The sequence below is a fragment of the Patagioenas fasciata genome, chromosome 11 (assembly GCF_037038585.1).
Source record: "Patagioenas fasciata isolate bPatFas1 chromosome 11, bPatFas1.hap1, whole genome shotgun sequence".
Lineage (NCBI taxonomy): Eukaryota > Metazoa > Chordata > Aves > Columbiformes > Columbidae > Patagioenas > Patagioenas fasciata.
This window is the reverse complement of record NC_092530.1, coordinates 5,433,223-5,453,312: the sequence shown is the minus strand read 5'-3', so window position 1 is coordinate 5,453,312 and position 20,090 is coordinate 5,433,223. Positions and strand designations below refer to the sequence as shown.

At 58.5% G+C, this 20,090-nt stretch overlaps 1 protein-coding gene across 1 annotated transcript in view; it reads left to right on the top strand.

The window, feature by feature from the left end:
* The first annotated feature begins 9,169 nt into the window (after positions 1-9,169).
* Positions 9,170-20,090, top strand: part of BCORL1 (BCL6 corepressor like 1) — a 28,643-nt gene continuing 17,722 nt past the window's right edge. The window contains exons 1-3 of the mRNA XM_065846863.2: positions 9,170-9,288; positions 16,757-16,895; positions 19,735-19,825. Coding sequence (XP_065702935.1) covers positions 16,810-16,895; positions 19,735-19,825 — 177 coding nt within the window. The 5' untranslated portion in view covers positions 9,170-9,288; positions 16,757-16,809. The remainder of the gene's footprint in view (positions 9,289-16,756; positions 16,896-19,734; positions 19,826-20,090) is intronic.

Sequence of the window (20,090 nt, the reverse complement as noted above, 5' to 3'; positions counted from 1 at the left end):
TTTGACTCTGCAAGGACAGGGGGCCCCATGCACCTCTCTGTCCTCTGTCCCCACATTTGACTCACGGCAAAGGGCCGTCTGCTGCTGGACGCTGTGCCCACTGCTGTGTGTGGTGTCCCCTGCAGCCCCGAGGAGGGGCCGTGCAGCCCGCTGGGGGCTGGTCCTGGCCCAGGCTGGGCTGCGACCTCCTCAGGTTCCCCAGAGCGGGAGCGAGTGTCCTGCCGGGGCTGGGGCGATGGGGCACCAGCACAGGGCCTGCCCGGGTGCTGACCCTGCAAAGGATGGAGGCCACTGGGTCTGAAACCAGCTCAGGCCTTGGTGAAACAGGCAGGTTTGTAGCTGAGACCACCTGAAGCAGTAAGCAGAACCCACTGACATGCAGCCAAGTCCAGAGGCTGCCTCACAATGAATTTGGCTGGTGGGTCCTGCAGCGTGAGTGTGGCTGATGCTCAGCCATTGTTGAGAGGGGTCAGCTTCAAGCCAGAAAGCTGGATGTGCCTCATCTTGCAAGGAAGGGCAGCATTGGGTTGGACTGGGCTAGAACTCGGGCTTCCAGTATCTGAGATCCTTCAAAAATAAACCCAGAAAGCATCAGCATGAGCTGTTGGGGGTGAGTTGGAGGAAGGCTGAGATGCAGCAGAGCCACTGGTGCTGCTGTGCTGGCCCCTCCAGGCTGCCGGTCCAGCTTGCCCACTCCGGCACAGGCTCCTCCAGAGCTGCTGTGCTCCTGCATCAAGGGCAATGGTTGTCCCTCTGACTTCCCTGCAGAAATAAATTTGCTGGGCCGAAGAATATCAGTGCTTGGGGGTTTGTTTTGAATGAAAAAGTAGTTGCAGGTCTGCAAACTGGTGCAGGAAAGCAGGGCGCTGGGTACGTCTGCTGGCAGCTCCCGGGGCAGCAGGGAGAAGTGGGGAGAGGATCTGTGGCTTGGGGAGCTCCTTGCAGGGGATTTTTGCTTGCAGGCGGGGCAGAAATGGGCCAGGGAGCCCCACAGGACCCTGGCATGGAGCAGACGCTCCCCGTGGGGACCTCCCCATTCTGATCCTTGCCCTTCCCGTGCCCTGCTCTAGCCTGGCTCCCATCCCGGTGTGGCGGCAGCGCTGGTCTCCGGCTGCCACATGGGGTGTGAGTCAGTGGGTACCGGGAGCTCTGGTGCCGGGAGAAAACCCCGCTCCTTGCTGGCTGCCTCCTCAGCAACGGCAGTGTCACGGAGGCACCCCCAGGCTAGTTCAAGGGACAACATGGTCCAAAACAACTTTCATTAAACCAGTGAGAAACAGGGTTTTAGCGCTCCAAAAGTGACTAAAATACAGGTTCGGATATCAGTTGAGGAAAATTATTAAGGGGCAGCAACTAATACAGCAGGTGGTCCACAGAGTGCATGCACATGGCTTCACCCAAAACAATGCCGGAACCGTCCCTGAGTCCCGGAGGAGCACACACTTGCCTGAACATGGTGCGGGATTATTTTTAAAGGGATGCACGTGCTCGTAGTGAGTACGGAAAGTGTACACCCGCGATTCCGCGAGGGTATATTTATAATACACTCGCAATACTGTGAGAGTTAATTTATTTACACATGCAAATGTGCATGGAATATTACACGTGCTTATGTGGAAGCGCGGGAGAAAAATACACTCACAGTTGTGCGAGGAAATAATTTATACACGTGCTCGTATTGAGCACGGAAAGTTTCACGTGCATGTGTGCATGGAAAATATAAATACACTCGCAATCCTGTGAGCAGTTTTCCTCACACCGGTGGCGGCGAGGCGAGCGGAGTCTCCATCCCAGGGAGGGGGGCTCTCAGCAGCATCTCGCTCGTGCTCTGAGAGACCCGCGACAATGGGCCCAGTCTCGACAAGAGTCCCGTTTTTTATTGGCTGATCAGACCTGACTGCGGGCATTCCAGAAGCTTCTCTGCACCCCCACACCGGCTGTGAGTGCCCCTGAAGCCTCCAAACATCCCCCACGCTGGCCGCAGGTGCCCAGTGGCTCCCTGGCGCCCTCAGCACTGCCTTCTCCTAATGGCCCTGGCCAGGGGCTCTGGGGCCAAACAAAAGGAGCTGTCTGCCTCAAACATTAGAGAGAGAGGGAGATGTGCCTGCTCCTTCCATGCTGAAGGAGGGAGGGGGAGAGAGGGGGGTTTGGATCCTGCCACAGGCAGCCCCTGGGGAGCCACGGTGTGAGAATACACACCTTCCTGCACAGCCACCCTTGAGAGAGCTGCCAGCAGCTGCAGTTTGCTCTTACTGGCCTACTTTCTGGGCTACGTCAAAGCCAGGCTTACAGAGCCGGGAGCCTCGGTGAGGGCGGCTGAGCTGCTCCGGGTGCCAGCAGGGAGCGGTGGCTAATCCTGGCCATGAATGGTGGCAGCGGCTCCCAGGCTGGGCAGCGCGGCCTGACCGGCACGCACGGGCGCTGGGCCGACGAAGAGGACGCGGCGGGGGTGGCCGGGCAGGGCCGCGCGGTGCTGCGGCGTGGCTGTGCCTCTGGCGCGGTGTGCCCAGGGCGGGGGCCGTGCCAAGGAAGCGGCACAGCCACCGCTGGTGTCTTCCCCTGAGTCCCCCCAGGGCAGGAACCCAGTCGGGGACAGCCGGTGCTTGAGCCCAAGGGCCACTCCAGCCACCAGGGAGCTGCATGTGCAGCCGGGCTCCTGCACCTGCCATCACGGGAGACCAGCGGGAGCTGCATGAAAGGAAAAGGCAGATTTTAAATCAACAAATAAAAGTTGTTTGGTTTGTTTTGCTTTGTTTTTTTTTTAATGTAAGAGCAGGCTATGAATAACCTGTAAAATATTTTGCCTGGGCTATTTCTGAGAGTGAAATCTTGACCCTCTGGATTCCCATGCCGTGGGATGTGAGTGTGAGCACTGGAGCCACCACGGGGCCCTCATGGCTGTCAGGGTGACCTGCACCCTTGATCACTGGGATGGGTGGAATTCCACGGCCCCGAACACCTCTGGCCCCCACAGCCCAGGAAATGGTCCTTCCCAGAACAGGCCTGGCTTAGCCATGGGGTGAGAGATGGGCTGAACTCCCCCAAAACCTGATGGAGGCAGGAGGCTCTGCTTGGCACAGCACGGAGTGAATGGGGTAGCAGACACAGATTCTGAGTTAGTATTTTAGGCACGGGAGTCCTTGCTGCAATTTCCCTGTCGCTTCTGCCCCTGTGCCAGCGACAGGGGTGGCATGAGCTCTATATCATGCTCTCCTGGAGCACCTTCAATCTCAGAGGTGGGTCCAGCTCTCCTCCATCACCCCACAGCCAGGAGCACCCCAAGCACCCCAACTCTCTCCCACCGTGGGCACCCCGTGCCCGGCCAGCGCATCCCCAGCCTGCACAGCCGCCACAGCCGCGTTTCCGTGGAGATGGCATCTCCTGAGTCCGCACAGCCTGAGCAGGAGGGTTTCCATGGAGATGCTGTATCCAACACGCACAACCTGAGCAAGAGATTTCTGCCGAGGTGCTGTAGCCGGGACCTTTGCACCCACAGTAGGGCTGTTCCCACAGAGACGAGTGGCCAGGGTCCACAGCTTCCAGGGCAGCATGTGGTGGTACCCAGCTGTTTCTCACCCTGAGTTCGGTGACATGTGCTGGGATGTGAGCAACTGCTGGCTTGAAACAGTCTCTGGGGCTGGAGCAGCTGCCGGCCTTGTCACCCATGTGGGTTGGGGACCTGGTCACTTGGGTCATGATGTAATGTCATTCTGGGTCTCCCGAATGTGACACATCCCTGTCTGTCCTCAACTGCCTGGAGAGGAGAGGGAGAAAGTCCCCATATGCCCCCAATGACTTTGTCCCAGTTTCTACCCTGCAACTCCCACAGCATTGTGCTGGGCACATCAGGGCCAGGGAGGGATGTCAGGGCCAGGGAGGGATGTCAGGGTCAGAGGGCAGGGTACCGTGCTGCACCCCACACCTGGAGAAACCAGGTACCTAAGCCCCAAACCACCAGCACCCCAGAGCTGGGGCATCCCTGGCCAGGTCCCAGCAGACCCACCGCATCAAAAACCTTCCAGGGGGAAAATGAGGGCCCCCAAAGAGGACGGTTTGAGAGGGGTGAGTGGATGCTGTTCGGACAGATGTCCTCATGGCAAGCGGCTGTGTGCTATGCATATCCTGGCCAATGCTACAAAAGCAGCCTTCATTTAAACACAGTTACTGCAGAGGTCACAGCCATTCGTTCTGCACACAGCGAAATCCTGATTAAAAGTGAGCTCTGGCTGCAAAGACAACGATACAAAAGTATGGAAGCACTGCTGGGACATGCTCATGCCTGCAGGACACGTGGGGCTGGTTCAGCCTGCACCTCTCTCCCCACCTCAGCCCCCTCTGTGCTCCCTACTCCACCACCTCAGCTCCCCGCCTGACCTTCCTCTGTCTGTCCACATCCTGCCCTGAGCCAAGGCCAGTCCTGAGCCTCCGCAGGGGTTTCCCTGCTCAGGAGCAACAGTAGCCGGGTCTTCCCTGCGTCGCCGAGCAGAGCATGGCAGCCCTCACCCCTGTGGCTCAGCGGTGGGGAGCTGCGACAGGATGCCAGGGGGTGACTGTGGCAGGGCATCAGTGGCTATCCCAGCCTTCAGCTCCTGGGGGCCCATAGGCCCTCATGCAGCCTGCCCATCCCTGGGGCTGCTGGCAGTGCTTTCAGCATCTCCAGGCACAGGCTGTCAAATGGAACATGTGTTATAAAGACCAGCTCTTTGTCTCTGGTTACTATTAGGAGCCCTCAGCAGCTCCCAAAGCTGGATCTCGGGGGTCGGGGCTGAAGGACGGACAATAAAGGAGCCAGGAAACTGATGTGACTGTCTTGGGGCAAGAGGCTTGGAAGGGGCTGGAGAGGAGCCAGGGCTCCCTGCACGTACCCTTGCCAGCCCTCTGGGCTCCTTGTCTCTTTTCTGGGGTTCCTCAGCCACCCCAAGCTCAGCTCACCCATTGCATCCTTCTCACTCTATCCTGCCTGCTCTTGCCCAAGCTGCCAGCTCTTCCTCAGCTCCCAGGTACAGTCCGGTTCCTTCCCGCCTTACCCCTGTGATCCCAAATTCTCACTCACTGGTGGTGTCACCCCAGTCCAGAGCTTCGCCTGGGGATGCTGTGGAGAAGGGCAGCAGAGGCAGCACAGAGCCAATGTCTCATTTCTCCAGCCAGCACAGAGGCCAGTCCCAAAAAAGCCCTTTGGAGAATGTGGGAAGGAAGACCCCAGCCCTGAGCTCCCCATGGTGTCCATGGAAGGTCCACAGTGAATCAATCCAAAGCCTCAAGCCATGAAATCCCCTTCCCAACACAGAAGCAGCACTGTTTCAGCCCCAGTGGCTGGGTTCAAAATTTCAACCTCTGAGTTCATAACAAAGAGATTCAGTTTGTCATGCAGGAGGTGGGACTCCATCACACATCCCTCCTTAGGCCCTGGTGCAAGCCCCTTTGGGGAGCTGGGGGAAGACAGGGCATGCAGTACAAAAGCATGCAGGAGCCTGGCCCCAGGAGGACTCATGGCCTTCCTACCCACTCTTCTCCGTCCCACAGGCATGAGCGGGCAGGCAGAGAAGTCAGCTGCTCCAAAAAAGTTGTCATCTTTAACTGCACCTTCAAACATGGTGCAAAAGGTGTTGGCCATTGGCGTGGGTCCGGCCTGTGGAAAGTGAGAATACAAGATCTGTAGTCAGAGCTGATGCATCTCATCAGCGTTACATCAGGTGATCTGTCTGTCCACCGTGGATGTGGCATCACAGCAAACATGAGGTATCACCCCCATCACTCCTCTGGTGGCACCAGGAGCTACGAAGCCATCCTCACTGTCACCAGCTGCCACCACAGGAGGAAAAGGCTCTGAGATGCCCCACTGAACTTGAAAGATCCATTTGCACCTCCTGGCCCACCAGCCCAGCTGGAGATGTGGAGAGCTGCTTGGGGTTAGGCAGAGAGACCCAAATGGTCCTGAGAAGGGTTTGAGATCTGCCCACCTGCAGCCTGGCAGTGAGCGGAGCATGCCATGTACCAGCGGTATTGCAGCTTGGCTGGGTGCATTAGCCAATGTGTTTCTGTTTCTGGCTTGTGAAAACAGGAGTAGTGCAGATCTTGCCCCAAAAAATCATAGGGAATGAGCAGAATAAATAATAATAATTAAAAAAAAAAAAAAGAAAAAAAGAAACAAAATGAAGCAGTAGTAACAAAAGGTGCAGCAACATTGGCTGTAGGCCAGATCAGAGCCGAGTGCTAGAGCCCTGATGGCTCCGGTGACCGCAGCCGGCAAAGGACACACAGCCCCTTAGAGAGCACTCGGGTGACATGAGACCCATGGAGCTCAGCAGGAGCCCCAGCAGCCCAGGACCCCCCCCCTCCCGCGCTGCCTGTGCCCAGGTAGGCTCCGGGGGTTGTGTCCCTGAGATGCGGGCAGCCTGGATTTTATCTGTTGAGACATTTCTGGTGGGTGTTCCCAATCATATTTTTGCAGGACATATTGATAGATAATTCATGTTGGCCTTTCTGCAAGTTGGTCCGTGACTGGTGTCCGATTAATCACGCTCCCCAATGAGGGATGCTCCTTATTCCCCAGACTTTCCTGTTTCCCTGGAACACTAACACGAGAGCCACAGAATTTTTCAGCACCACCCTTCGAAGCCCCTGGGTGCAAATTATCCCATCCTGAAGATGTCAAAGCATTAGTAGGTTCTAATTAAACCAGGAAGGAGCAGAGTGGTGTTAGAGGATATGACTGTGGGATGCAGCGTGTCCTGGCCGGGACCATACATCCCTGAGTGCAATTCCTGCAGGGATGGGTTGAGGCCACTACTCAAATCGTCTGTTTTTAATTGCACTAGGATGCAAATAAGGTAGTTCCTTATAAGCCTGGGGCTGGTCGTGCGCTTGTTGCAGGCTATGCCAGCCCAGCTTCCTAATCATCTACTCAGCCTCCAAAACACTTTTTTGAGCATTTTCTCTGTCCACAGCCGGTCTGGAGGCAACAGGTAGGAGAAGGTATGAATATAATGGAGGAAAAACTAATTCCCCTCTGCAGGAAGCTTCCTCCCTCCCAGCCTTCCTCAGCTTAGCCTTTGCTCTCCACCTTCACCTCTTGCTGCCAGTCCCTTGCATTTCACCTTTTGCAGCGCTGCCTGCAGTTACCAAACCTCCTGCCAGCCCGCACGCTCAGCACCATCCTGCCTGCGGACCCGCGCCCTGAACCGCTCCCCGAGTGTGCCTCTGTCTCCAAAGGGGCATGTGCCATCTCCTGCCTGCAGCCATCGTGGCCTTTTTGGCCAAAAAAAGAGACCTTGATCCCTTTCTAAGATGATTTTCCCTGCCTCAAGTAGAGGAAAGGTTTGTTGCTGAGTCTGAGGAGGATGCTCCCGGCAGCAGTAGGTGACAGCAGGGTGCAGGTGCCAGCTGGGGGGACAGCACAGTCGCCTGTGCCCTGTGGGATAAGCCCACTCCTTTGGAGGGCCCTGGACATGGAGCTGAGAAGAAACTTTGCTGTCTGACAAGCCAAATCCAGGGGAGAAAATGGCCACTGGAGCAGTGCGGCCGGTGCCAGACACACTCCCTCGAACGGCACAACACCGCAGGGGTTTAGAGCAGCATGGACTCCCACGGGCACGTGGAGGTGACCCAGCCAGCCCCTCCGGCACTCGCGATGGGCTCGGGGTACTGCGGTGCGGGAGCAGCACCACCCCGGTCCAAACCCAGCCTGACACTCCAGCACCCGGCAGCGCTGGGACAGGTCCGGGCTGCACGCTCCTCCCGCAGGCCCCGCATCGCGGAGCCCGGGAGCAGGATCCAGCCCTGCTCCGTCCGCGCTGTGCAGGAGCGGGGAACCCGCGCTCCCCCCGCCTCCCCGGCGGGCGGCAGCGAAAGGTCGCGGAGGCGGCGGGTCTGCCCGTGCGCAAGGGGCCGGAGAGAGAGGATGCGGCTGCGGGGTCGGGGGACGGAGCCGAGGAAAGGCCGGAGCGAGGGGCCGGGGAAGAGACAGAGCGCAGGCAGCGCTGCCCGTTTCAGGCAGCGGGACAGAGGAGAGGGCAACGGGGCGGTGCCTGCCCTGGCAGGGCCGGGCAGCCGGGGCACGGCCCAGGGCGGCGTGAGCAGGGCCGGTGACAGACAGGGGCCGGGGACAGGCAAGGGCCGGGGACCGGCAGAGGGGCCGTGCCAAGGCGCTGCGGGGCCGCCGGTCCCCGAGGCCCGTGCGGGGGCCGGGGGCGGCGCAGCCCCGGGCTCGGCTGTCAGTCGCTGGGGCGGTGCGGGGCGGGTCCCCCGAGGCGGCCGGGCCGGAGCAGGCCGGTTGCGGGGCCGGGCACTGCGGGGGGTGCGGCGACCGCGGGGCCTGCGGGCCCCAGTGCTGCGGACGAGGGCCGGTGAGAAACTTCAAACCGCCGTGCCGCGCCGCTCGGTACCACACATGGCGCGGGGGAGGCGCCTCGACCCCCGCCCGGGGCCGCCCCTGCCCGGAGCGGTGCGGGGCCCAGGGGGACACACAGCGCCATCGCTGTGCCGCCGCCGGGTTCTGTAGCCCCGCGCCCACCTCGGCCAGACAGGCAGCTCCGCGCCTGTTCCGCCGTCCCGGCCCGGCTCAGCGGGGCTGCGCCCGGGAACACCCGCTGCGGCCGCGCCCGGCGCGGGGCACCGGGGGCTGCGGGCTCCGCGCTCGCTGCCGGCGCTGCCCGTCCAGCGCTCTCGCCGCCGGGCGCCCAGCCGCTGCTCGGGCGTGGAGCGAGCGCCCGCCCCCGCCGCCTCCTCCTCCTCCATCCTCCTCCCCCGGTGCGGAGCGAGCGCCGCTCCCCGGTGCGGGCGCCCGTGCCCTGGCGCGGGGTCGGGCGTGTGTGTACGACTCCCCCCGCGCCGCACCGTGCCGTGCCGCGCCGCCCAGAGGTACCGTCCGCGGAACGCGGAGCCGTGCGGCCCCTCCCTCCCCGGGCGGGAGCGGCCTCCCCCCGCGCCCCCTCCCGCGGGCTGTGCCGGGCGCGGAGCCCCCTCCCTCCCCGCCCGCCCGTTCCCTCTCCGGACTCGGCTGGCTCCGCACAGCCCCCCCGCGCGGGCAGGGCTGGCCGCACGGCACGCCGGGAGCCGCAGTCCTCGGGGCGGCGCGGCGGCCGGTCGGCCCGCGGCTGCCGGACTACAGCTCCCGTCAGCCCCCGCGGCGGCGGCTCGCTCTCGCCCTCACACTCCGGCTGCCGCTGCCAGTGTCTCCGCCGCCGCCGCCGAACCGCCGCTCGCAGCGCCCAGTGTCCGTCCCGCCGCCTCGGGCAGGGGCCCGCCTCGGCCCGCTGCCCCCCGCCGCCCGCCCGGCTCGGGAAGCAGGTGCGTGCCCGCCCCCCTCCACCACGCCGCCCCGCGCCGGACGCTCGGCCCCCGCTGCCCGGGCACCCCGGGCCCGCGCGGCCCCGCACCCACCGCTGGAGGGGAGGCGGACGGGAGCGGGCGGTGCGAGCCCCCACCCGACCGGACGGGGGTCTCCATGGAAACGGTCCCGGGACATCCCCCGGGGGTGACGGCGGTGCGGGTGGGGGGCAGCGTCCTGCAGCGGGACAGCGGCGGGGACGCAGGCGGGGACGGAGGGCACTGACAGCGTTGGGCCGGGGGCACCGGGCGGGCAGTGGTGGGCTCCGCTCCTTGCCCCACGACGGCGCGGCGTGCCGCTGCCCTGCCTCGCGCGGCGGCACCGGCACCGGCGGCACCTGCCGCTCCCGGGGCGGCACGGGGGTCCCGGGGCGCCGCGGCGGGGCGGGGCGGCCGCCGGAGCGCAGCGCTCCCGGGGCGGCGGCTGCCGGCGGCGGGACAGTGGCGCCGGGCGCTCGCGGAGTTTGGCGGCGTGGCCCTAGCCTGTCCCGGCTGCAGCCGTGCCCGGGGCCGGCCGTGCCGGCAGCAGCTCCGGGTGCCGGTCGGCCGGGCGCCGGGCGATGGCGGAAGAGCCCTCCCCGGGGGCAGCGCGGCAGCCGCCGTCACCTCCGTGTTCGGGGCTGCCCGGTGCGGCAGCGCGGGAGCCCGGCCACGGCCACCGGGGCTGCGGGACGAGCAGCGTTAGCGGCGCCGCGCTCCGTTGGGGAGCGGCCCCGGGGGCAACTGTTGAGTCGGGGCGGGCGCCTGGGCTGCGAGAGCCGGCGCGGGACAGCGCCGCGGGGCTTGGCCCCCGGCGGGGCTGCGGGGCGCCGGGGCGAAGCCGCTGGAGCGGCCGTGGGGGCCGGTGTGTTCCGGTGGGGCCGGGGCCCTTGCCTGCCCTCGGGGCTCCCGGCCGCGGCTTGGGGCCGGGGGCCGGAGCTCGGGGAGCGGAACGTACCGCATGGAGGGGGCTGGGGCAGGGGAGCTCCCCCGGCGCTCGTAGCCCCAGGGCGGCAGGCTGGGTTCGGGCCGGGGCGGTGCCGCTCTTGCGCCGTGGTCCCCCGAGCCCAGCGCGGGTGCGCTGGGGACGGCCGGGCCCCCAGCCTGTGCCCGAAGTGATGGTCGGGCAGCGGCAGGAGCGGGCAGGAGGAGGAGGCACTTCCTGCCGCTCTCGCTGGAGAGGAAACCAAAACTCCTTGGCTGGAGTGTTGGTACTCTCGAGGTTCATTGCTGGCTCTTTGGTGAGTGGCATCAGTACCTTCATCCCAGCACGGGTGAAGCCAGCTCAGAAAAACACTGGGAAAAGGTCTTCCAGGCTAAAAAAGAGGAAGCAAGTTTCTCCTTCCACAGCATTCACTCTCCAGCACCCTCATCCTCGCTGGCTGCTGCTGGAGTTAGAGGTTTTCAGCATGAGGGAAGAGCCGGAGCATCCCGCACCCTTTGCAGCTTGTCTGCACCTTTTTTTTTGCCATCTCTGCATCAGCCTTCCCTTTCCCCACCTTGTCTTATTTATCGCTGTCACCAGCCTTTGGGTTTAGCTAGTCCTGGTGCCAGCACAGTGCTGGAGGCTGCGTGGTACCAGTCGAGGGCACTGGCTCTGTCACTTTGTTACCTGGATCTGGAGATGTTTCTGGGAGGATTTTGGAGACCAGACTCCATCATGGTTTGGCCTTCAGAAGGCAACTGCCCTGGCATCCCTGGGCTGTGGCGTGCCAGCTTGTCTTCTGAGGACAGGAGGCTGCGCTTGGGTTGCGGTATTTTGAACGATGTGCACCTTCTCAGATACAAAATTTCTTAGTGCTGTCCACCCTTAGTGGTTCTCTTTTTCAGTTCTTAACAATATGTGACAGTGGGGACAGCCTGGTTGTCCAGAGTGAGTGAGGGCTTAGTGACACCAGCCGTCCAGCAGCTGAGACTTAGTAGTTAAGGACTACCGAATGTGCAGCGAACTTTTTTTTTTTTAAACAGGGATGATTTTCTCGTTCCTTTTTTTTTTTTTTCTAAATTTCCAGTTCATCGTGCTCAGTATCTATAATTACCTGCAGTGTTACTGTGTCTTTAAATGAGCTTAAGCAAATGTGTGTAGGCAAAGCCTGGCTCAGCTCCGCAGCAGTCGGAGCTGCTGTGCAGCCAGTGTGAAACCCAAACAGCGCTCGGTGCTGCCGCACGGGCCACGGGCCGGACCCGCGCCTGGCAACAGCTCCCGTGAGCCGCAGCAGCGCCGGCCTGGCCTGCCCGTGCTGGATTTTGTTACACACTAGTTGTTCTTAGTTCTTATACAGCTCCCGACCTCTGCGTGAGCAGTAACATAACGTGAGATAAACTGTTTCATTTTTTGTCAGTTTAAATTTTTCCCTCGCTGTGTTTCATGCCTGTTGTGAGTCCTGTGAGAGGACAGTCATGATTTTTTAAATTATTTTTTTTGCAAACAGTGTGCTTACAAAGGGGTTTTCTGAAGCAGTGCTCAGAGCTGAATCCCTGCTAAGGCACCTCAGGCAACTCTCAGGATCGGCACTTACTCTGGACCTCTGCACCTCAAATGGATGCCCAACAATCACATATAAAAAACAAATATAATTTCTTGCTTGTGTTACTAGTGGCAACAAAGATTGCCAAAGTGAACTAAAGATCACGAGTGAAGGACACCATCCTTGTCAATGCAGGACATTTCTTTTCTGGCCCATCTGAGCCCCACCAAAGAGCTGCAGGGGCATGTGCCACCTTATTTCGCTGCTTTAGCTCCCGTCAAAGCAGCCGACTCGCAGGCGATGCGCTCTGAGCTGCAAGTCCTGCTTGAGTTTCCAGCAGCCTATGTAGTTTTATATTTTGTAGCCATCCAGGGAAAAAAAGGCCTGTCTTTGAGATTTCACTGCTCTCTGGGAACGAATGTTACAAAGGTGTCTGCTGCGGGTGTGTTTCCAGGGTCAAAGTGCGTTCCTGCCGGCCTTCTGCAGTGCCCCCTGCCCACAGGAGCCGCGCAGCACCTTGCAAAGGCAAGGTGCCCTGTCCTCCCCATCTCCCACTGCAGATGGATGTCTTGGGCTTTCTCTTTGTTGATCTCCTAAGGCTGCGAAGTCTCCCTTTCCTTCCTCTGTGCCACTGGCCCACTTAACACAGCAGCCAGGAGCTCCAGTGGGCAGTGTTTTACCATGTGCACCAAGGCCCTGGAGTCCAGCTGAACACATTGCTCTGTCTGCTGAGCTGAACCAAGTTCCTACCAACACGACCCATGGTGGGATATCTGGAGCTGGCCCTTGGCCTCGCGACGTTCGTGCCATGGCTGCTGCTCTTGCAGCAGGGAAAGGCAAAGCTGCTGTTCACCCCCAGGGAGCTTGTGCCATCATCTGAACCCTGGCAACGGTGCATGTTGCCGCTCGTCGGGCCTTTGCTTGATGCCGTTGCGAGGCGCTCTCTGACCTGTGCTGGGGATGATACGGCAGCCTGGAGCCCAGACAGAGGAAAGACAGCGCTGGGAGATTTTAGGAGACTGGCTGCTGGTGTTTCCGTACCTGGCATCTCTTGCCTGCCCAGGCAGGGTGCAGCTGAGGCTGGTGACCTGTTGTGTCGCTCACATGCTGGGATAGGGGAGAGGAATGGTCAGCGTCTTGCAATCCAAGTCATTTTAGTACTTGGAAATTTACAGAGCATGAAATCTTCTCAGGGGGACAGGGCAGCAGAGTCCTAAAGCGGAATGCATTTGCACTGGAAGTGGCTGGCACAGGTCGTCCCTGTAAGGAACAAGGGAAAGCACCTTCCTGTACCTTTGAGTCGGGGTTCCCCCCAGCTGCTGTGGAGGTGGATGGCTGTAGACCATGGCTCTGGTTGACCCGATCAAAGCAGCGTCGAAGTGGGTTAGACCAAGTGACAACATGGACGTGACATCTCTTAGGGCAAAACACCGACAGTACCAAACCCTCCAGTGAAAAACAAACTCTTTGCTACCTGTGGCTGGAAGTTCAGTGGCAGCTCGGAGAAGTTGCCTTTTATGTTTGTCAATGCAAGTGCTCGAGAAACGGAGCATTGAGTCAGTTCACGGAACTGATCCAGCAGAGGAATCACTGCTATTTGGAAGGGGGTATAGCTTGCAAATCTACTTTGCTCCTATACCCTTCTGCCGCCTTAACGCTGGGGTGGGAGGTGTGAGTGTGTGGGCCAGCATTGCAATGGAAAACTTAATTAGGGAGCCTCACCTCAGGCAACTCAAATGAGGATCCCTGAGAGCAAGCAGGATTTTAACAGTGGTCAGCATGGAGATTCCGTGGGCTTAATTCTCTTCAGGTTCGTGGGAGCTGGTAGGTGAAGGCAGCGGCAGCCTGTCCTGTCATCCTCAGCTCCGCCTGTGTTGAAACTGGTTGTCTTGGCACTGCTGGGATTTTAGTGCAAGGAGGATTTGTGTAGAGATAATTGTTAGAAAATATCCATTCCCAAAGAACTTAATCTCAGGAAACGTGTTTCCATAGGCTGTACCGTGGTATTTCAGAAGAGAGAGTAATTTCTTGCCTTAATCCAAAGGATCTTCCAAGTGTGGCCAAGTCATTGCTAACCTGAGCAAAAGCGTGCTTTTACTAAAAGGAAAACATCCTTTTTGTTGTTTCTGGAGCCTGGAAGAGACTGGTTTCAGAGCAGCATCCTATTCTTTTGCAAAATGATGAGAGGTTTTGTCCTAGTGACCAAGAAATCCCTTGCTTTTAATTCACCATGTTAGTTTCATTGAAAATCTCTCTGAGGGCTTGTTGTTGGAGGCGAACACATTCAACACCTTTCTTGTTTTCACTTCTTAATGGACATTTTGTTTTGAGAGTTGAAGGAGCTTTAATATCACATGATGAGCTTCTCCATGCAAAATGCTGTATCGATGTTCTTATTTTGTTCTAAACTAGTTTTCTTTGGAGTTAATTAGAATTACCTAGGCACCTATTTAGCTAATTCAAAATAAGACCATGGTTTTGTATACACTTCCTTTGGCAGACGTAGAGGATTAAGCAAATTCTGTGCCAGGCTGTCCCTTCTCACCCTCTTGGTGAGGCTGATCTAGAAGCCAGTATGGGTTAAAACTGAGCCAGCCAGGACAAAAATAAATAAATAAACCCTGGCTTTTAAACAGAGATCAATTCCTCCCTGGTCAAGTTTGCTGGGACACCACACATTTTCAGTGACATGATTGAAGGGGTGAGGGGAGAGAAAGGTTTCAACAGTTTCTTCAACAGCTGCTTCTACTCGAAGACAGGCGTGTGAAACCATGGCCTAGTTGTGTTCTCCAAAGGGTTCCTACTAGTTTAATTACATCCATTTAAAGTTGCTTCAAGCTGCACCAACATAGACGAGAGACTTGTGTCCGCTAGACTGAAAGTGTTTTTTGAGCCAGGGAGGCTGCAGTTGCTCTTTCTGCATCAAGGGGCTGCTCATCCCCACAATTCTCAATACACTTTCTGGTCTGCCTTCTTAAGGATGCCGTTCTTTTGCTGTTCACCCTGGTGTGTGCTTGAGACCGCGTCTGTTGTTTTCTCCCTGTTTTATTCCTTCTCTTAGTTGAAATTTTCATTCTTTTTCTCTTCTGTTCTTCGTTCCCTGTGAAATGCCTGTCTTTGGTGCATGTCGCACACCGTCCGTAGAGGACAGAGGCCAAGAATTCATGAAACAGTGTCTGTCTCTGTTGCTATGTCCTCCCGACTCTCTTCTCATGGCCGTCGTACCTCCTCTGTTGACCAGCTCCTACTTGAGTACTCAAAACATGCTTTTTCTCCCAGCTCCTCATGCCACCCTGGTACCACTTTTCCCTTGCCAGACCTGCTTTCGGGTTGTGCCTGGTCTGTGCTTGTTTCAGGCTTCAGCTCATCTCCCAACTCCTGTTCCATGTTGTGCAGCCATGCACCTTCTCATCCCCCGTTGCACAGAAGGTCCCTTTTGACTTCTCCCGAAACATCATCCTGCCACTGTGCTCAGGGGCAGAACCTTTCTCCTCCCCTTCTTTCATTTTAGCCTGAGATGGTGAAATCCCCGCAGATTGTTTGTTCCCCTATTTCCTTTATGTTGCGTTTCTCTCCAAGCATCGAAAGACTCCTCCCCTTCCTGCTCCAAGCCACCTCTCATCTCTTTGGGTATGACCCTGTTCTCTGTTTTAGCATCTGCCCAGCTCCCCTGTCATTATATAGTATTTTGTACATCTTACAGTGTGTCTTTTAGCAGGTTTCCCCCTCTTCTCCTGACCTCCGATTTCCATAGTCTGTAGTACGTGCAGATGGGGCTGTTGCTTCTTTTTTGCAAACAAGCTACCTTGCCCCAATTTATTCTGTGTGCCTGGCGCTTCTCTTGTGTCTGGAGGATCCTGTCCGGGCTGAGGTCAGGATACCTGGCAGCAGCTGTGTGCAGAGGAGTGATTCGATTCCATGGCTTGATCTCTTGAGCTGCTGGCTGGTAGATCCCTGCACAGCTCATTTCAGCATAAATGGATGGCACAAGCTGCTTCTCATCCTATTCAGAGCTTGTGTTGCCAGGATTTTTTTAGGGAGAAGAAAACCAACAGAGTTTTGGGATCACAGATCACTCTCAGCTTTTTCCCACTGTGACCCACTGCACCAAGAGCATTGTCGTGGCTCTGTGCCTGCTTTACCTTTGGGTATTTAGTATTTCTCTGAACCAAGAACCTCTTTGACTGCATCTCTCTGCCTTTTGCAGTCAGTCCTACTTGGTTTGACTGAGTCCACTTGTTAGCACAGTAGATCCTCTCTTCCTTCGTTGCTTCTTCCCTGATACGACTCAAGCAGCAAAGCTGCCTTAATGCTTGAACACCCAGCGCTGCATGATTGGCTGCAACATTCTCCCTCAAAAGCTCCACCCAGCCGACAGTGTGTCTTGTGTGCTCACGAATCTCTGGATTTCCTCGTGTTTTCCACCTGTACCTGCACTGAATACCAGCACCTTCCTGACAGCAGGATGGGATAGTTACGTGACAGCACATCTGACAGTACTGTTGGCAAACCTCTGCTGCCCTCCGGGCTCCCCCAACTCCCTCCTTGTTTGAGGCTTTCCCCTTTTGACCTGCCATGTGGTGGTTTATCAAAGTCCCCTGAAGCCTTGGGGATGTCAGCTTTTTAACAGGCCATCATCTTGGGTAAAGCTCAGTCTTATGGCTCCCTGCCCAGTGCTGATGGTCCCTCTGGAGGGAGAGGAAAAGGGGAGGAATCTTTCGGGGGATGCATGTGTGTGTGAAGATGTCTGGGTGAAATTCTCAGGGTAGCCAGAGGCTTTTTGGCAATAAAGTTATTTAATATGAGGATGTGTGGACTGTGGTTTCTGTCCCAAGGTGCTGCTTTTTTCTTCCAGCCCTCTTTCAGACAGACATGTAGTATCTCGGGTGTTGTACCCCATCTGCCTGGCAGCGAAGATGTGGATGGCTCTCTCTGAAGCATGGCTGAATGCGACAGTTACCAATCCTGTTTTTCTTTTGTAGGCAGAGTGGCCCCTCGAGCCCCAGTAAGTCCCAGTCGGTGACGAGCAGCTGTCATGATCTCTACAGCACCTCTCTATAGTGGGGTGCACAACTGGACCAGCACAGAGCGGATTCGTATGTGTGGCCTCAACGAGGACAGGTGAGGTGTGTGGGTGGTGTGGTAGGGGAAGGAGGAGGAGAGGAGAGCAGAGAAAGTGAGGTAGGGATCTGGAGAGGCTACAGAAAGGAGCTGGTGCTGGCTCAGCATGTTCTTAATAGGGTGTAAAATGGACTGAGGTTCAAAAGAGCCACAAGGAGGGGATGGATGTGTGGTCAAATGGTGGCATTCTGTGATGATCCCCATGTTCTGTGCTCCAGCAAGGAGGACCCACAAGCAGAGCGTGCTGGAGGTCTCTGCGGAGGAACCATTGGCTGTGTAGCTGTGTTGCCTCCACAGCGTTGGTGGATGATGAGGCCATAATTGTCTGCATGTTCTCTTGGCTTCACCACACCTGTGCTCTTAACTGCCAGGGGAAGGAAAGAGCTTGACCCACTGTGAGCCAGGCTGCTAAGAAGAGCTTTCGGTGACCCAGGAGGGTTAGTGCAGACCAAATGATTAGATGGGAGAGTTGTGACATGCCACCAAATAGGAGATTAGGGAGGATTATAGTGGCCGGGAGGCAGAATCGATCAAGATGAGTTCCCAGCCTGCCCTGTGGCTTTGCATGGCCTTTTTATTCCCACAGCTCTGGGGTCTTGTTCTCAAAACTGATCAGTCTGTGGCCTCCTTGAGGCTACTACATCTGTTTAGCACATTTACCGTAGCCAGAAAAGTTTTATGGGCTCAAAGGCGGCACAAGCCTATCGTTCTTTGCCGCGAGGGCTGAGGCTTTTGGTTGTGAGTCCTCTGAGAGCCACTCAGAAGAGCAGGGACAGGGACAAGTTCAGACTCTCACTTGGGGCAGGAACGCAGGCAGAGATCATCTTCAGCCCTCAGCAGCTGCTTGGCCCGACATGTGTCACTCTGATAAGAGCTGGGGATGGCGTTGCCCTCTGCCTCTCTTAAACCACTTGGAGCTACAGACATTGAAGTTCAGGGCATCTGAGCAAGGCAGGCACACTGGGCAGGCTGTGCCGAGCGCTCTGCCTTGGCTGCTGGCCCCGTTTTAGGGCCCCGCAGGAGGCGGCTGGTGCGGCGTGGCCGCGCTGTCTCCGTCCCCTGCGGCCGGGTGGCGTGGGCTCCTCCACGCTCCGTCCCCACGCCGCGGGCCGCGCTGTCCTGCGGAGGAGCCACGGCCGGGCCCGGGCCGGAGGCAAACAGGCCGTGCCGCCGCAGCCGGGGCTGCCCCCAGGGCCGTCCCGGCAGCTGAGAGGGCCTGGGCCCGGCGGCGCCGCGCCGAGTCCGGGCCCGCCGCCCCTGCAGGTAGCGGAGGGTGGGAGGAGGCGGGAGCGGGCCGGGAGCAGGGCCGGGGGCAGGGCCGCCCCGCTGTCCAGCTCCGGCCGCTCACCGGCGGAGCCGCCGCTGCCGGCTGCTCCTGGGCGCCCCCTGGCGGCCTTCCGGCCCCGTTCCGCTCCGCCCGCCGCTCGGCTCCGCGGGGACTGCGCTGCGGCGGCGGCTGCCTCCGGGAGCCCGCTCACACCGGCTCCGGGACCCCGCTCACACCCCGCTCACTGCCCACTCCCCAAGACCCTCTCAGCCCTGCGGGGCCGGCCCCTGCCCCAGTCGGGGACCGAGGAGCCACACACCGAGCCCTGTCGGCTGCGCTGAGGTGGCCTGGCCGCGCCACAGCCTGTGCTCCCCGCACTAACGACAGCTGTTCGGCCTCCTGTGGCCGGGCTGATTCGGGAGGCCGGGCAGGAGAGGGCCCTGCCAAACCGCTGCTGAGCGGGGGAGAGGACCGGAGCCCTGTGACGGGACCAGGCCGCCTCTGGGCCTCAGGAGGTCAGCAGGGCGGTTGTGAGCAGCCCTGCTGCTGGGGCTACGGGAGCCCAAGGAGAAAGCTTGCTCCCGTAGCTTGTGTCTGTCACTTTGTTGTGAAAGCCTGGCAGGTAGGGGAACAACTCCAAAAGAAACCGTGTCATCAGCAGAAACTAAACTTGAGCTCTTTTGTCCTGGCACCGGCAGCTTGACTAAATGACCCTTAAAGACCAGAGAATGGCCATCGGTAAATATTGCTGGGGCAGGAGTGCGCTGGGGCAGGGCACTGAGCACATGAGCTCTGTCTCCTGTCCAGTCTTTTTGTAGATCATAAGGACACTGTCTCCTCAGAGTGCCCCATTTCCATGGAGTCACAGTCCTCATACTGAATTCAGGCTTTCTACTCAGGAACTGTCTTCCAAAGAGAAAGGGTCAAATGTGCAGGCCAGCAGGACACCAGGGTGGCTGCAGACACCCGCTGCTCCCATCACAGGGCTGGGCTGGGAAGTCCTGGGGCATGGCGTGAGCATGGCTGGGAGACAGAGAAACGGCAATGAGGAGGTGGCTGTGGAAGAAGAGACAAGCAGGATGGGGCTTGGGAGAGGATGGGACGGGAAACATGTGGTGGAGCAGAACGGGAAGTGGAGAGGACCGGAGCGGGTGTGTGAAGCTGGGCTGGGAAACACTGCAGTCAGAGAGGGCTGGGCTGACCTGTGGTGAGACTGCAAGGGTCAAAATGGTTGCGGGTAAGGAAGATGCACAGAGCTGCTGGGCCATGGAGAAGGTCTTCTTGGGTCTGTAGGAGCTGTCAGGTAAACATTTATGTGTGAGAAGGTGCTATCCAGTGGGCAGAGCTCTGGGAGGGGGAAGACTGCAGCGGACAGCAGCGCTGCTCATCCCCTCAGTCTACAGTGACAGGTACTCACTGTGTAATGTCTGGTAAGGAGGAGCTGGCTACCTGGAACAGACATGATTCTTCAGGCTGCCAGCTGCTCTGCTCTTCCACATGGGGACAGGAAGGGGTAGGGTGCTGGGAGGGTATCTTGGGGTTTTGTAATGCTCTGTCTTGTCCCTTGGCTAGGAGAGCCCCCCTTTCTGATGAGGAGTCTAAAACGAGCAGCTCCCAGCACTTGGCGTCTCAAGAGTTTTGCGTCAGCAGCAGCCTTTCCAAGGTGAGTTCCTTATGTGCATGTCTGGATCCGAGAAGACCTTTCCCTGATGGAACAGGCCAAGGAAGAACATCTACCATAACGGGTCCTGTGGGCTCCTTGTTGAGAGATGTGCACCTAGGTGCAGTAAAGGCAAAGCAATACTCTAGTTGGGCAAGAGCTGCTTGCCACTTCTGCCTCTGTGTCCTGGGGGAGGCTGGAGAAGCTGCCTGCTCCTCCCATGTAGGAGCCACTTGCACAGTGCTCAGGAACACCTTCTTCCTTGTTG